The sequence below is a fragment of the Culex pipiens genome, chromosome 1 (assembly GCF_016801865.2).
Source record: "Culex pipiens pallens isolate TS chromosome 1, TS_CPP_V2, whole genome shotgun sequence".
NCBI lineage: Eukaryota > Metazoa > Arthropoda > Insecta > Diptera > Culicidae > Culex > Culex pipiens.
In genome coordinates this window covers 14105026-14121692 of record NC_068937.1, presented here as the reverse complement: position 1 = coordinate 14121692, position 16667 = coordinate 14105026, and the positions used below count along the sequence as shown (strand labels likewise).

Here is a 16667-nt window from a genome sequence, read left to right as displayed (position 1 = left end):
GTTTGTTGTTTGAATGTTTCTACTCTTGAATAACAATTGTTTTTTTATTTGTTTTTTTTTTCTATTTTTTGAATCAATTTTCATTTCGTTATGTTATTTTAATTGTTTTTCAATTTTTAAAATTTATCTTTTCCTAATGTTTTTTTTGTTTATTTCCTCAAAGCTAAGATTTGTTCTTTTTTTATTATCTTTTTTTTCTCCTATCCAATTTATTTTTCTGATCTTTTGTGTGGAACTTGGTTTTTGCTTTTTTCAATTGTTTCTTTCATTTACCTTTTTTCTTAGTTCTTTCTTTTAGTCATTATTTAATTTTTTAATTTCCTGATTTGTTTCCTTTGGATTTCCTTTTATATTTTTTTTGTTATTTGTTTGTTGTTGAAATGTTTCTACTCTGACTTATTCAATTGTTTTTTTATTTGTCTTTTCTATTATTTATCAATTTTTAATTTGTTATGTTATTTTAATGGTTTTTTTTATTTTAAAATTTTATCTTTTTCTTCTTGATTTTTTTTTTCTTCAAAGTTTAGATGTTTTGCTGTCTTATTTATTATCTTTTTCTCTCTTATCTAATTTATTTATTTGTTTTTTTTTGTGTTGAACTTGGTTTTTGCTTTTTTCAATTGTTTCTCTCATTTATTTGTTTACTTAGTTCTTTCTTTTAGTCATTATTTTATTTTTTTATTTGCTTTTTTGTTTTCTTTGGATTTGTTTATTTTTTATTTTTTGTTATTTGTTATTTGTTAATTTTTTTTCTACTCTGATTTATTCAATTTTTTTTCTTTTGATTTGTCTTATCTATTTTTCAAAACAATTTTCAATTTGTTTTTTTTATTTCAATTGTTTTTTGATGTGAAAATTGTATCTTTCTCTTCATGTTCTTTTAACCCTCAAAATTAGGAATTGTTCTTTTTCATTTGTTTTTTTTTGTAATCTTTTTTTCTCTGATCTAATTTATTCATCTGATCTTTTGTAAGGAACTTGTTTCTTTATTTGTTTTTTTTGTCAACAGTTTTTTTTTGTAGGATATGTACTTGTGTACTCCAAGTATTTTGATAAATTTCTAACCTGAAACATTTTTTTCTGCTTCTTAAAAAAAGTTTAATTTTTAACTCTTTCCTTTTAACTTTTTCCTGTAACTTGTTTTCTCTTCATTATTATATTTTTTAATTGGTTCAGCACAATTTTGAATTTGTATTGTTTTATTTTCATGTTTTGACTCTTGTTTTCCGATTTTTCTTGAGCATGAGCATGAGCATGAGAGACCACCCATGGTTGTCCTTCTCCGTTGCTGAACAGGACCATAATATCCCATCAGCACAACCGGTCACACGCTTCAACGATCAAATGATGTTTCCCTTATCAACAGCATGCATGAATGCGCTGAAAAGATAAAACATCACGATCATCAAAACTAGAGCCGGTGCGAATAGGAAACAGTCGTTGGCCACCAACGGCGCCCGCCATGTCAGTTTGTAGATCTCGAGGGAATGGGACGGGAATGTTAGTTAGCACAGGCTGCTACCAAGGGTGGGTTCTATACGATATCCACACCCCCGCGTGTGCCGGAAAACTACTTCTACTTGGGATTTTGTTAGTGGGTAAGGGTAATGGCCAGGATTCAACATAGAGGATGATGATGCGACCCAATAATCAATAAATTTTGTTTAATGGTGTGATGTATTATGCATTCTCAAGGCAAACAGTCGGAGTATGCGGATGAGACTATTCCCGGTTATTTGGTGTTGAGTTTAGCATAAATGATTTAATCTTAGACAGTCGGCTGTGGAAAGATAAAACCAACTAAAATGCGAAAACGCGAAAACGCCCGGATCGAAATACACGCACAATCGGGGGGACAACAAAGACGGAAACGGCAACGAAAATCCTGCGCGAGGACCGCGACGCACACCGTTCAAATTCTCCAACGCAACCAATCTTTCTCGAGTTAAACGCCTTTGGCACATAAAGTCGAAATTTATTGGTGTTCAATAAATTTACGAATACTGGCCACACTCGATTACAGACCGAGTTGTGGCGCTATAACCATGGCAAAAGTGTCCAAGGCATTTCGACGTCGTCGTGCTATCTTGTCGCACCTGCCATTTTGACGTTCCGAGAAAAACGCGTTTTAATGTTTGACCTTGAATATTCAAAAACGAGAGCACGCAATGTAAACAATAACAAACACGTTTTGTTTGGCTCACCATTCTGTGCATTGTCCCAAAGTTTGGTTGAAGTTGGTTGCTGGAGTCCCGAGTTATAATTACAAATGTTTACGGTAGTCTAGCTTGTACGTGCGACAAACGCATCCTGACTTTCCTGGCCTGAATCTTGTTTTCCGATTTTTCTTTTCTCCAAACTATTTTTTTAAATTTAATCTTTTCTGTGGATCTTGTTTTCTATTTTTTTTTATTGTTTCTGTCATCAATCACAAATGTTTTTTTAGTTCTTTCTTTTAGTTATTAATTTTTTTTAAATTTTCAACTGAATTGGTTTAAATTTTTCCGATTATTGTTTACATTATTTCTAATGTTTTTATTTAAATTTAGTTGCAACTTATACTTTAAAACATTTTAGAATAAGTTTCACCCCACCTCACGGTGCCGAGATGACGGTGGTGCAAGTGCACTCTCCACCACGTCTGACACTACTTGCACTTATGTGTGTTTTTTATTTTATTTTATTTTTCCATTCTGAACATGGTAATATGGTCGGCTTGGTGTGTCGGCTGATTACACTTACCACGCGAAATGGAGTAATCATACTTCTCTGTGTCCGCGGTGGCGTTGAGTGCACAGAATTGCTTAATGGAATTTTATTAGCGCTCTGGATTGAAATTAATCTACATGGTGTATTGTTTGATGAGTCATTGAGAATATCAGTGAACTGGACACTGATACGCATGGCGTCAAAAGTTTAACAAAAATAATTTGAGTTTTGATGAAAAATTCTTTAAAGTTTCATCAAGCCAACTTGACATCTGGTGGTGACTAGCTGAAACACGCAGTGTTTGAAAGTTTCATCAACTTGCATGCAAGTCTTGTAATTTGAAAAAGCGACATCTAGTAGCAAGTAGGGAGAATTGATTATTTTAATCATAGGCAAATACAATGTAACGTCGGTAATTGCTCGTTAGACTCATTGCTGTACAGCACGATATATCTGTTTGAACAAACGATCGTTTGAGCATTATTGACCATGATGCCCGGCCGCTGACTGGAAGTTGCGACAATCTAAATCTAATATAAACGATCGCATTTTCAGTCCCTCCGATCTCGGTCTCTCTCTCTCTCTGTTTATAATGTTAATGGCCACGCTTGATTGCAAATCAGATTAAACAACAAGCACTCGCGAGACGAGAAAACGTTGTGTCGTCGACTGTTCTTGTCCAAATGGCGCTTCCAGATGGCGCTGTTTGTGTGTTTTTGATATTTGTTTGCTACAAAAAAAGTACACACAACCAACTCAAGTTGCGAGAATTTGACGTGCATTTCTGCTCCATTGATAAGTTCTATTTCCAGCGGTGGCGCTGCTGATTGTGTGGAACGCTTGAGCGGAAATTCAAATTATATAAAAAAAATGAGAAGTAATCTCTTTCCATCGTCGTCACGCGAATTTGAACCCCCGGCAGCCAACCTGGAAAATCAATTTTCCCACGCAGATGCGGGTGTCAAGTGTCCCAGCCGAGGCCACCCCGGTGAGCGCAAACAGCTGTGCCAACGAGCCACTTCAAACAAACATATCGATGTGGGGTTGCCACCATGATGGTACACGCAAAACTAGAGCGAAAAGCCAAATTAGCTTTAAGTGCTTCTTTAGGGCGGATTTAGTGCTAATTTAATGCTGACAGTGCTTCTTTAATGTGGATTTGGTGCAAATTTACTGCTGACATTTTATTTCTTATCAGTCATTCGCGAAAAATCTTGAAAAAGATTAACAATAACAACTGGTAATTCAAATCATAATTTGAACTTTACTAGTTCTACTCTTCACCGCAGTTTACACCTTTGGCGCCAACATCGTTTGAGAGAATTAAACACGTCTTTGTTTTCTTTGATTTGCATATTCATCCGTATTTCGCTCAAGATTGCACAATTTAAATTGCTAATTCAACTAACCATAGTTAGACTATTCACCGCAATTGATAGTTGTGGCGCCACAATCGTTTGGGAGAATTTTACATCTCTTTATTTTTTTTTTGTTTGACATTTTTGTCTTTGGTATTTTTCTAAAGGATCCATAATTCAAATCATAATCCAACTAATTTTCACCGCAGTTGACACTTGTGGCGCCATAATCGTTTTAAAGAAATAAATTTAACCATCACTGTCTTTGTAGACCTTTTTTCAAATTTCCCTCAAGATCTCGAGTCATACTAATAATTGTTCGAATTTTCTCCGCATTTTTAACTCAAACGATGGTGGCGCCACAAGTATCAACTGACTTGTGGCGCCACCATCGATTGAGAGAATTTTTCGTTTCTTTATGTATATTTGTTTATTTTTTTTCGGTATTTCCCTGAACAATGCACAGCTCAAATTATTTGTTATAAATTTTGTCTAGTTTATTTCCTTCAAAAGTGCTCAATTCAAATTCAGAATTAACTAATAATGATTCTACTATTCACCGCAGTTGACACTTGTGGCGCCACCATCATTTGGGAGAATTTCGCTTATCTTTCCCTTTTCCGGTTATTCCTTCTGTATTTCCCTGTTTAGAGTGTACTTTATCGCGTCAAATCAACACCTTCTGCTTGATGTAAATATATCCGGGCTCATCACTCTTCATTTGTTATTGCCGCAGATGTATCAAGCCAGAAGGAAACAAGAAACTCTGGAAAATCAGCCACGCGAAGCCAACTTTTGCAGAAGAAAGCTCACACATGTATAGGTGATCGGGAATAGTTTGTCCTTGATGTAATAACCTAATAACCTCTTGAAGAGTTTCGTCTAACGCTCACCAGGTTGCGCTAGTGTTTTATGGCGTTAGATAGATTTTAAACTGGTCTTGTCTATTTGTCTGTGCTTATATTTTAATTTTAAATTATTAGCTTAGATTTGTGTTAACAAACAGGTTCTGATTTTAAACAAAAAATTAAGCATAATAATAATTTTAAATTAAAATACCACCACAGACAAGTCGACGAAACGAAAAGGAAATTTTCAAATTTGGAATCTTGCTGAAAAAAAAAATTCAATAATAAATTGTGATTTGATGAAAATAAAAGAAAAATACTTTTTTTCTTTTTAATTTCCAGGCCCTCGGCAACCTGTACTTTGCGATCCGCACCATCGACCACCTCCAGATCTGGAACTTCCTGACGCACGAGTGGGACACGGTCGCCGGCAAGAACATCCACACCGGCAACATCGAGTCGGTGGCCTCCAAGGAGAAGGCCAAGTTCCCGCAGCAGTTCTTCCCGGAGGTATATTTTTATTAATTTAATAATTTAATAATTTAATAATTTAATAATTTAATAATTTAATAATTTAATAATTTAATAATTTAATAATTTAATAACTTTATAATTTAATAATTTAATAATTTAATAATTTAATAATTTAATAATTTAATAATTTAATAATTTAATAATTTAATAATTTAATAATTTAATAATTTAATAATTTAATAATTTAATAATTTAATAATTTAATAATTTAATAATTTAATAATTTAATAATTTAATAATTTAATAATTTAATAATTTAATAATTTAATAATTTAATAATTTAATAATTTAATAATTTAATAATTTAATAATTTAATAATTTAATAATTTAATAATTTAATAATTTAATAATTTAATAATTTAATAATTTAATAATTTAATAATTTAATAATATAATAATTTAATAATTTAATAATTTAATAATTTAATAATTTAATAATTTAATAATTTAATAATTTAATAATTTAATAATTTAGTAATTTAATAATTTAATAATTTAATAATTTAATAATTTAATAATTTAATAATTTAATAATTTAATAATTTAATAATTTAATAATTTAATAATTTAATAATTTAATAATTTAATAATTTAATAATTTAATAATTTAATAATTTAATAATTTAATAATTTAATAATTTAATAATTTAATAATTTAATAATTTAATAATTTAATAATTTAATAATTTAATAATTTAATAATTTAATAATTTAATAATTTAATAATTTAATAATTTAATAATTTAATAATTTAATAATTTAATAATTTAATAATTTAATAATTTAATAATTTAATAATTTAATAATTTAATAATTTAATAATTTAATAATTTAATAATTTAATAATTTAATAGTTTAATAATTTAATAATTTAATAATTTAATAATTTAATAATTTAATAATTTAATAATTTAATAATTTAATAATTTAATAATTTAATAATTTAATAATTTAATAATTTAATAATTTAATAATTTAATAATTTAATAATTTAATGATTTAATAATTTAATAATTTAATAATTTAATAATTTAATAATTTAATAATTTAATAATTTAATAATTTAATAATTTAGTAATTTAATAATTTAATAATTTAATTATTTAATAATTTAATAATTTAATAATTTAATAATTTAATAATTTAATAATTTAATAATTTAATAATTTAATAATTTAATAATTTAATAATTTAATAATTTAATAATTTAATAATTTAATAATTTAATAATTTAATATCCTTCTTGCAGTGCAAATGGTCCCGCAAGGGCTTCCTGCGGACGCGCTGGTCCCTGAACGGGACCGTGTTCGATCTGGTCAACATTCACCTCTTCCACGACGCTTCCAACCTGGCGGCCTGCGAGGAGTACCCGTCGGTGTACTGCAAGAGCCGGCGGCGGGCGCTCATCCACACCCTGGAGAGGTTTGCTTTTGAGGTTATGTTTTCGGTGAATTTTTAGTTATGGTTTTGATTTTGTAGATTTCACAAGGACGCAATCAACCAGTCCGTGCCATATTTCGTGTTTGGCGATTTCAACTTCCGGTGCGACACGGAGGGAGTCATTAAGGTTAGTTGAAGTTTGGTAAGGTTATGTTGAAGATTTTAAAATGCCAATTTTCGTAGAAATTGACGGAGGATCTCACGATGCACCGGATCGCGAGTGCCAAAAGTGACAGTACAAAGGTCCAGTACCGCGACTCGGACGGCGCGAACGTACTTACCGTGGGCAAGAAGGAGTTTAACCACCACGACCAGAGCACCTTCAAGGGAAGCTGGGTAAGTTTTTTTGAAATGATTCTAACCTCAAAATTTGAACTAAAAAACGACTTCCAACAGATGCGCCAGTTTGACCGCGAGCTGGAATCGCTGCGGAGCATACTGTTCGAGTACCCGGTGAGCTTTCCGCCGTCCTACCCGTACGAGGAGGACCCGGGCCAGCCGGGGGCCTACATGACGACGCGCTGTCCGGCGTGGTGCGACCGGATATTGGTCAGCCCGGCGGCACGGAAGCTTATTGACGAAGGAGGGAAGGGATACGCGTACGGTATCATCGGCGAGGCGGTCTGCATGGGGGATCATAAGGTGAGTTTGGAGCGGTTTCCGCTAGTCGTCACTAGATGGCGGTGTTAAATACAGGCGAACTTGCATGCAAGTTTTCTGTCAATTGAACAGAAGTTGAACGCGAATTTGCTTGTTTTTCATTGCAGCCGGTCTATCTCAGCATTCGAATAAAGACGAGTCAAGGTATTTTAACTTACTGTTCCTGTGATACGCATGCGCAAAACAATCGTGTTGAACACGCCAATTCCACTAGCAGTAGCATTAGCCTTAACGTTAATAATAATAATCTCAGTAATAATATTAATAACAATATTACTAGCCAACACCATCACCACCTTCACAGCAGTAGTAGCGAATCCGTTAGCCAACTTATTAGTTCTAGAATCAACAACAACAACAACGATGCCAACAGCAACAACAATAGAATTAGCTTGCCCAACGACCTGACGACGACCGTCTCGACCGCCACCCTCACTAGCCATAGAAGTAGCACGAGTCTGCTCGATCCGGTAGATCCGAACCGGTGTTCGCACTGCTTCGAGCACATCCAGTTCTTGTTCGACGAGATCCTGTCGGAGCTGGAGATTCCGTACGCGGACGAGGAGTTCCTGGAACCAACCCCGCTCAAAGAGACCAAGGTCACTCCGGCCCGACCTTCCGTCCGGATCAGCGTGTTCGACACGGAGAGCAACGCCAACGTTTGCATGTGTTCGCTGTACAGCAGCAGCTTCAGCTTAGGAGGCAAGAGCGTGGCGGAAGCGACGCCGGAAGGAGACCAGGCCCAAATCTGTCCCAACTGTCGGAACATCATCAAACACCAACCGGTCGAGCACCGGAAGACCCTCGTATCCCGCCGACTCATGCTCGCCAACGACATCATCGTGAACCGCATCGACACGCACTACCTGAACACGTACACGTCCCCTTCCGGGCTAACTTCCGGCGCAGCCGGACCAGGCACTTCCGGTGCCCAGTTCGAACCGTACACCCCGGAAAGCGTCGAGTCGCACTCGCCCGTCCCGGAAACCGTCGACCGGATGGACTTTGACGAGACGCAGGTCGAGGAACCGCTTCTAACCCCACTTCCGGAAACCGCGCCGGAAGTGCCCCCGGCGGAACCAGCCGTCATCCCACCAGCGGCGACCAAGAAACCCGCCACCAGTACCACTACAAACAACAACAACAACTCGATGACGACGACCGGAACGAGCACCGGATGCGGCGGCGGAGTGTCCCCGCGGCAGCTTAAATCGCGGCTGGAGAAGCTGAAGCGAATCTCGGACCGGCAGAAGACGTACGCCAAGACGTGCGAGCGGTTGAACAATAGCGCGGTGGGTGAAGAGGTGCCGCTGGCCGAGCCGGGTAAATTGACTAGTCAGGGTGGTGGGGAGGGGCGGCCGGCGTCGGATTCGGAACGGAACGACCGGAAGTTGGTGGATTGTTGCCGGAGGCATTGTTGTGCTATTCAGTGAGGGCAGAAGGTTGAGAGAGTTGTTCTTGTGTACTTATAAGAGAGAGAGGAAGATAGGGCTTTGCAGACGAGTTAGGTACACCGATTGTTTCATAATTTTTCTTTTATTATTATTTTGTTTTTGCCAAATGAAGAAGATAAGCAAGAAAGTTTCAAAAACCGACATTTTTCGTTTTGTTTTATTTCTCTCTTTGTGTGTTGTTTGCTTGTTTCATGTTCCGCTTGAATCGTCATTTTTGTTGTCAATTTTACCGTAAAACTAGCTAAGACTAGAATATTCACCCTCCGAAAAAAAAACTCTGGATCTCTTCTCTCCGCTTTGCTTTAGATGTGCTGAGAGAGAAAGAATGAGAGAGGAAGAAAAAGAGAATGAGAATAAAAGGACAAAAAAGACAGATGAGAGAGAAAAGAGCGTTGGGGACGATGCAAAGCATTCTGTGAAATTCTTCAGACTGGTCGAATTGCTTCGCAGTCTTTTGCAAAGTGTCTCCCTAGAACTCCCTAGTTTACGAAAAAGAAAGGTTTTCGAAAAGTGCTCAAAATCATTTACCATTAGGTTGAATTCCATTAAAAAATTATTTAGCTTGAGATTCTTATCCTGAAATTGGGATTGAATAACTCGAGATTTTTAGTAAAAAAGGAATTAAATACAATTAATTCAAAACTATACGTTTTAACTTTACATAATTAAATTTAAAAAAAAAGAATAACATAAAATTGAGAAATGTACATTTACCAGTTCATTTGTGTGATGTTAAATTGCACTTTTTCTGACAAAGAAAAATTGTCTAAAAAGATTTCACAATTTACCGTATTTTTAAAATACTAAAATTTTCAAAATATGAAATTGGTTAAAAAAGCACTCAAATTTTCATAATTTGCAATATGGGTATCAAACGAAGCAAAATTTTGCATGCTTTTTTTAATTATAAGAGTTTTTTTTGAAAATATTATTTTTTTATAAATTATCGTATTTTTCTAAAATACTCAAATTTTCAAAATATGCGATATGGCTATCAAACGAAGCCAATTTTTATGCTTCTAGAGTTTTTTTTGGAAAATACTAAAATTTTCACTAATAACCGTATTTTTCGAAAATACTCGTATTTTCATAATTTGCAATATGGGTATTAAACGAAGCGAAATTTGGTTTGCTTTTTCATATTAATAGAGTTTTTTTTGGAAAACACAAAAATGTTCACAAATTACCGCATTTTTCGAAAATACTCAAATTTTCAAAATATGCGGTGTGGATATCAAACGAAGCCAAATTTTTTATGCTTTAAGAGTTTTTTTTTGAAAATACTAAAATTTTCACTAATTACCGTATTTATAGAAAATACTCAAATTTTCTAAACATGGAATTGGTAAACGAAGCACTAAAATTTTCATAATTTGCAATATGGGTATCAAACGAAGCGAAATTTCGCATGCTTTTTCAAATTATAAGAGTTTTTATGCAAAATATTAAAAATTTCACAATAACCGTATTTTTTCTAAAATACTCAAATTTTCAAAATATTCAATATGGGTATCAAACGAAGCGAAATTTGGTTTGCTTTTCACATTAATAGAGTTTTTTTAAACACAAAAATGTTCACAAATTATCGTATTTTTCGAAAATACTAAAAGTTTCAAAATAAACAATATAGGTATCAAACGAAGCCAAATTGTTTATGCTTTTAGAGAGTTTTTTTCAAAAACGTTTTTTTTTACCAAATTTTCATAATTTGCAATATCGGTATCAAACGAAGCGAAATTTCTTATGCTTTTTCAAATTATAAGAGCTTTTTTTGGAAAATATCAAAATTTTCACAAATTACCGTATTTTTTAAAAATATGCACATTTTCTTTTTTTTTTTATTATGGGTATTAAACGAAGCGAAATTTGGTTTGCTTTTTCACATTAAAAGAGGTTTTTTAGAATTTTTTTTCACAGATTACCGTATTTTTCGAAAATACTCAAATTTTCAAAATATCATATGGTTATCAAACGAAGCAAAATTTTGCATGCTTTTTTTAATTATAAGAGTTTTTTGGAAAATATATTTTTTTTTATAAATTACCGTATTTTTCTAAAATACTAAATTTTTGCATGCAATATGGCTATCAAACGAAGCCAATTTGCTTCTAGAGTTTTTTTTTGAAAATACTTAAATTTTCACTAATTACCGTATTTTTCGAAAATACTAATATTTTCATAATTTGCAATATGGGTATCAAACGAAGCGAAATTTTGTTTGCTTTCTCATATTAATAGAGTTTTTTTTGGAAGACACAACAATGTTCACAAATTATCGCATTTTTTGGAAAATACTCAAATTTTCAAAATATGCGATGTGGATATCAAACGAAGCCAATTTTTTTTGCTTTAAGCGTTTTTTTTTCTAAAATTTTTACTAATTACCGTATTTTTTCTAAAATACTCAAATTTTCAAAATATGCAATATGGGTATCAAACGAAGCGAAATTTGGTTTCCTTTTCACATTAATAGAGTTTTTTTTAAACACAAAAATGTTCACAAATTATCGTATTTTTCTAAAATACTAAAAGTTTCTAAATATGCAATATGGGTATCAAACGAAGCCAAATTGTTTATGCTTTTAGAGAGTTTTTTTAAGTACTAATTTTTTTACTTATTACCGTATTTTTAGAAATTACTCAAATTTTCAAAATTATGGATTTGAAAATTATCAAAATTCTACAAATTACCGTATTTTTTGAAAATACGCACATTTTCAAATTTTTTAATAAAGGTACTAAACGAAGCGAAATTTGGTTTGCTTTTTCACATTAAAAGAGATTTTTTTTAGAATTTTTTTTTCACAGATTACCGTATTTTTCGAAAATACAAAAAAAAACTAAAATTTTTAAATAATTACCAATTATGTGTGCGTAGCAAAAATCGAAAAATTTTGAATACATTTCACTAACTATCGTGACAATTTTTAATGAAAAATTTAAGCTTGTTAATCGATAAAATTATAGTCGATAATATTATCGTCTGACGATAACGATAATGGTTCTCGTTATCGTCGGGACGATATCCATATTTTGTAATTTTCATCAGTTTCTTGTGTAGGATTTCGTCGGTAGGTTTTGTCTGACCAAAATCTGTCTTGAAAGAAGAAATGTGTAAATTTACATCACAAGCTTTTAACTCTTTTGTTGACGTAAAATAACCTAAAAAGGTAGTTTTACCAAAAATATACTGAATTTCGAAATTCTCTTTTTTATTATTTTAGAATTTTAGCTTTTTTATTTTTTCTATTTTTTTTATTTTGAATTGGTTTGTTTGATTAGGAATCCTTAAATTAAAAAAAAAAAAGATTTTGGATTGTTTCACATTTTTAATACTGATTTTGAAAAAAGATTGCATTGCGCCGATCTAAATTTTGAAGATTAGGGTGATATATTTCACTTAAGTGCTACCAACTGTAGGCAGTGTTGCCATCTTTGCAAAAATATGTATTACACTATTAGTTTTACACTTTTTGTTTTATTTTGTTTATTGTTTATGTCTTGTAATAGAACTGATGCAAAATTCTGAACATTTAATAAGAATATTTGCAACCTTTATTAGGTAAAATATTCTGAATGTTTTTTTTTTATTTTGTAAATATTTAAGAAAAGTAAATATTTTTAAAATTAAAAATAATCGGAAAAATCATTGAAATTCAATTAAATTTTTGAATTATATTTGAACTTATTTCCAATTATTTTGAATATTATATTGTTTTCCGTTTAAATTTAAATATTTTTGAAGTGGCTTTAACAATGTAGGAATAAAAAATTCAATTAAATAATATCACATCTTCCTTCATTCCCCTGTTGATTCCGTCAGTTCTGTTAAGTCTCGCACTCTTCACCTAATATTATTCCCGTTTTCCGTTCACCTGCTAGCATGATTGTTAGATTTGCTCCGTTTCAGTTTTCAGTTCAACTTATTTTTCGTGCACGTGTCACCAACAATACTACCATCACAACAACACTACACAATGCTTGCTTTGCGCTCGAAAATACCTCACGGATAAGTATGGTTCAACATCCGGTCAAAAAATCATTTTTTTTTTTTCAAAATAATTCAAAAAACTTCCAACAAAATTCCTAGGAGCCCTGCCGGAAATCACCCACGAGGAGCTGCGCGGCCGCCTGCAGGAGTATTTGGACCTGAACGCGCGCATCAGCGACGAACGCGGCGTGGTCGTGACGACGCACTACGTGCAGATTACGCCGACCGCATCGCAGGACTCGACCTCGGAGGAGCTTCCAGTGGCCGAAGTGGAGGGGGAGGAAGGCGCGTCCGCGGCCGACGCCACCGCCGAGAGCGATTCCGTGTTTTACGGACAGAACGCCGCGAACGCGGCTTGCAGTTCGATGATTTTCCGGGAGACTACGGTTTAGACTGTTTTTTTAGCTGAAATTTTGCGGGAACGAGCGTGAATTTGGGTTGAAATGGTCAAAAGATGGCGCTGTAGCGCCATACAAACTTGGTTAGTTCTGGGTTGAAAAGATAGATGGCGACACGACCACTAAGGGGCTCAATCGAGCGTGTGTTCTCTCTGTCTCCGTATTTCGTTATGTGATTGGAATTCCGTTAATCTTTCTCCACAAACGGGTTAAACTGTTTTACTTATAGATTTAATACGTTACTAGTCAAACGTTAGTTGCCATGAAATAGTTTGTTTTATCTCCACAAATGAGTTTTAATCATTATAAAAATCATATTTTATTTACACTAAAAAAACTTTGCTCCGAAACGAGTCAATTGTAGTTCTTTGAAAACTTTTTACGCGCCAAAGAAGGTTACTTAAGCCGTTGTACTACTAAAAATAACAGAAAGAGATTGGTCATCCGCGGGCAGAAGCCGTCAACTCAAACATGTGACTTATTGATGAAAATATCGTACATTTTTGAGAAATCAAGTAAATGTTTTAGATCAGCATTGTTAAACGAGTGTGCGAACGCATGATCCACCACCAACAGTATCAAATATATTGAGAAAATATTAAATAAAAAATAAAACTAACCCCTATCGTAAGCGCAGCAAACAAATCATAACAAAAAACATCAAATTCCAAAAATGTCCAGCAATAAATGTCTAGAAGTGCACCGAGAAAGATGAGCTTAGTAGAACAAATTTAGTTTCTTTTGAAAAAAGCCATTGTTTTCGTTTGATTTCGTGCACTAACCCACGTTTCAAAAAGTGACAGCTGTCAGGGCATCTCCACCGATTGGACACGCGCGTCAATTTGCTCCCTCACAGTGGAGTTGCCCTGAAGCTAGAGATTCTACGCAACCAAAAGATTTCCGTTCAGTGTCTTGCCATTAGTTTTCTACTAAGTACAGTTCCAAAATGAGTGTGAAAATGCCAAACAATCACCTTAAAACAGTAAACTAATTTATTTGCGTGAGTATATTTAGAAGTTAACATGAACATTTTGCGAGGTTTGTTGAGCCAATTTGTAGACGCAAAGCAGCGAACCGATTTACAATTACAAAAAAATACTTATTAGTGCAGAAGTAGCGACCGAATTTGTCAGTCGAACAAGATCTCAATACCGCGTAGGCAATACAATATTATAATATGTTGACAAATATATTTCGGTGACGTTTACAATTGGTACTTATTATATATATTACGAAAACAAAACAAAAAACAACTTATATATACATTTAGGCTACTAGTAGTGGCGCGTGCGGTACCATTTTTTCGACAGTTTAAAACCAGTTATATTTAGCGGAGTTTTGCAAAGAAATGCAAATTACAGCTTGCGGTAAGCTTTGAGAAAAAAGTGACGGCGCAAGTACATAATCGATTGAACGAGAAAGCAAAATAACAAGTGACAGAATGTTCAAAAAAATAAAAAAATATCACACCCACACACAAATAATCCCCTCGATGTGCAATAAAGCGGATAAACGTTGTCGTTAGAGCTGTGAGTTGAAATTATTGAGTTATGTAGAATTGAAAGAAAGCCATACACATGATTTAAACTCTATTTTTCTTTTTCAATTGGGTTCTGAAACTAAGCATAAATTTGTGATATTAATGTTCACAACGATAAAGCTTATTTTTACGAGTACTATGACTCCTTGTACGGCCACATAGAGTTTTAAATCGATTTTTAAATCAATTTAGATAAAATAACTTCGCGGCAATTCTTGACAGAAAAGGCCCTACTTGACAGCTCGTTCCAAGGGGACCATAGTTGATTTTTCGAATTTATGTTGTCGAGTCAATTTTTTTTTTTTTGCATTCAAATGAAAAAAAGTGAAAAGAAATGGTTTTTAGTCGTGTTTTTTCCCGTAAACAATTACATAGGGCTTTAAGACCCTATTCCGTTTTGAAACATTTTACTTTCTTGTCATTCTATAGTGACGAAATGGCAAACAATATTTCTGAAAATTTCATTAAAGCACTCATCTGAGTGCTGGAAAGATACCATTTAACACTTGTATAAAAAAGTAATACCTTCCGAATAGCTTTAAAAAGATTAATTTATGGATCTATTGTTGTTGACACTTGCAATGTCAATGTGTTTGACGGATGTTGCTGTGATCTAAGCATTTAGAATAAAACTTATTCTTATAACTATATTCTATGAAAATTCAAGATTTCTAGAGTTTTTTTAATAGGTCCTATAAACATATGAAAAACAATAGTTTATAGGACCTTTTCAAAAAAAAAAAAAACTCTAGATTTCCTTGTTTCATGTTTTCTGCTTTGATTTTAAGTAGGTTTCAAATGATATTTTCTTGTTAAGTAGACAAAAATATTTCCATTTTTTAGAATTTTTTGATTTTATCACATTTTTCAAATATGTATTCCTTTTTTTGCCTGATTTTTTATATTTGCTTTAAATCATTACCATTTGATGTGCACAAACTTGCAAAATAATAATGAAATAAAGAAAATATGTTTTCCCTTAAGCCACAGCCTTTTTTTGTTGGCTAGAATCCAACAATTAATTTGTTTTTTGACAAATATGAATAAACCTAAAAATGCCGTGACGTTATATTATGTATTCAAAATTTTTATGAACAAAAAATATGTATTCAAAATAAGCGATTTAACATGTTTTATTCAATGAAATTTTAAGTTTTTAGTTATTTTGTGCTCTCTGAATTTTATTTTAGAAAAAATCCATACATACAGGCAACTATTGAGCCACAAAAAAACTTCAAAAGGTTTATGTGGTTTATACACCGAAAAACTCGTAAAATTTTGTGTATTTTTTTATTTGGTTCCATTTTGTTATGACAATAGAAGCCATTTCGGGACATTGGTTCACCCATACAAGTCTCCATACAATTTTGGCGGATGTCCATACAAAAATGGTACGTAAATATTTGAAAATTTTGATGAGGATTATTAAGAAAGTTAGGTACACACCAAACAAATTTTGATTTAATTAAAAGGAAAAATTAACAAAAAATCAATTCCTTAGATCAGTATTTTTAAAATTTGTATTATGATTTAGGGAACAAAATCTGCGTTTTTTTTAAATTGTGTATTTATGTACATTTTTATTTGCGAGATTTTTTGATATGTTTTAGGTGACAAAAACTCGCAACTTTTGAGCCATGGAGAAGTATGGTCACAAAATCTACCGCCGAGTTATGAATTTCTGAAATCACTATGATTTTTGGAATAAATCTAAATTTCATAGAAATTTTTTAC

General features: G+C 32.8%; 1 protein-coding gene across 3 annotated transcripts in view; it reads left to right on the top strand.

Moving 5' to 3' along the window:
* LOC120427667 (inositol polyphosphate-5-phosphatase A) overlaps nt 1–14919 on the top strand; it is a 50678-nt gene extending 35759 nt beyond the window's left edge. Inside the window, exons 3-9 of one of the 3 annotated variants that reach the window (XM_039592545.2) lie at nt 5258–5425; nt 6700–6872; nt 6930–7017; nt 7074–7226; nt 7287–7532; nt 7658–7694; nt 13095–14919. In XM_039592545.2, the coding sequence (XP_039448479.1) occupies nt 5258–5425; nt 6700–6872; nt 6930–7017; nt 7074–7226; nt 7287–7532; nt 7658–7694; nt 13095–13387 (1158 nt within the window). In that variant the 3' untranslated portion in view covers nt 13388–14919. Of the gene's footprint in view, nt 1–5257; nt 5426–6699; nt 6873–6929; nt 7018–7073; nt 7227–7286; nt 7533–7657; nt 9146–13094 lie in introns of those variants that run through there. The other 2 variants (XM_039592546.2, XM_039592544.2) reach the window with 2 other exon arrangements.
* Nucleotides 14920–16667: the final 1748 nt, after the last annotated feature.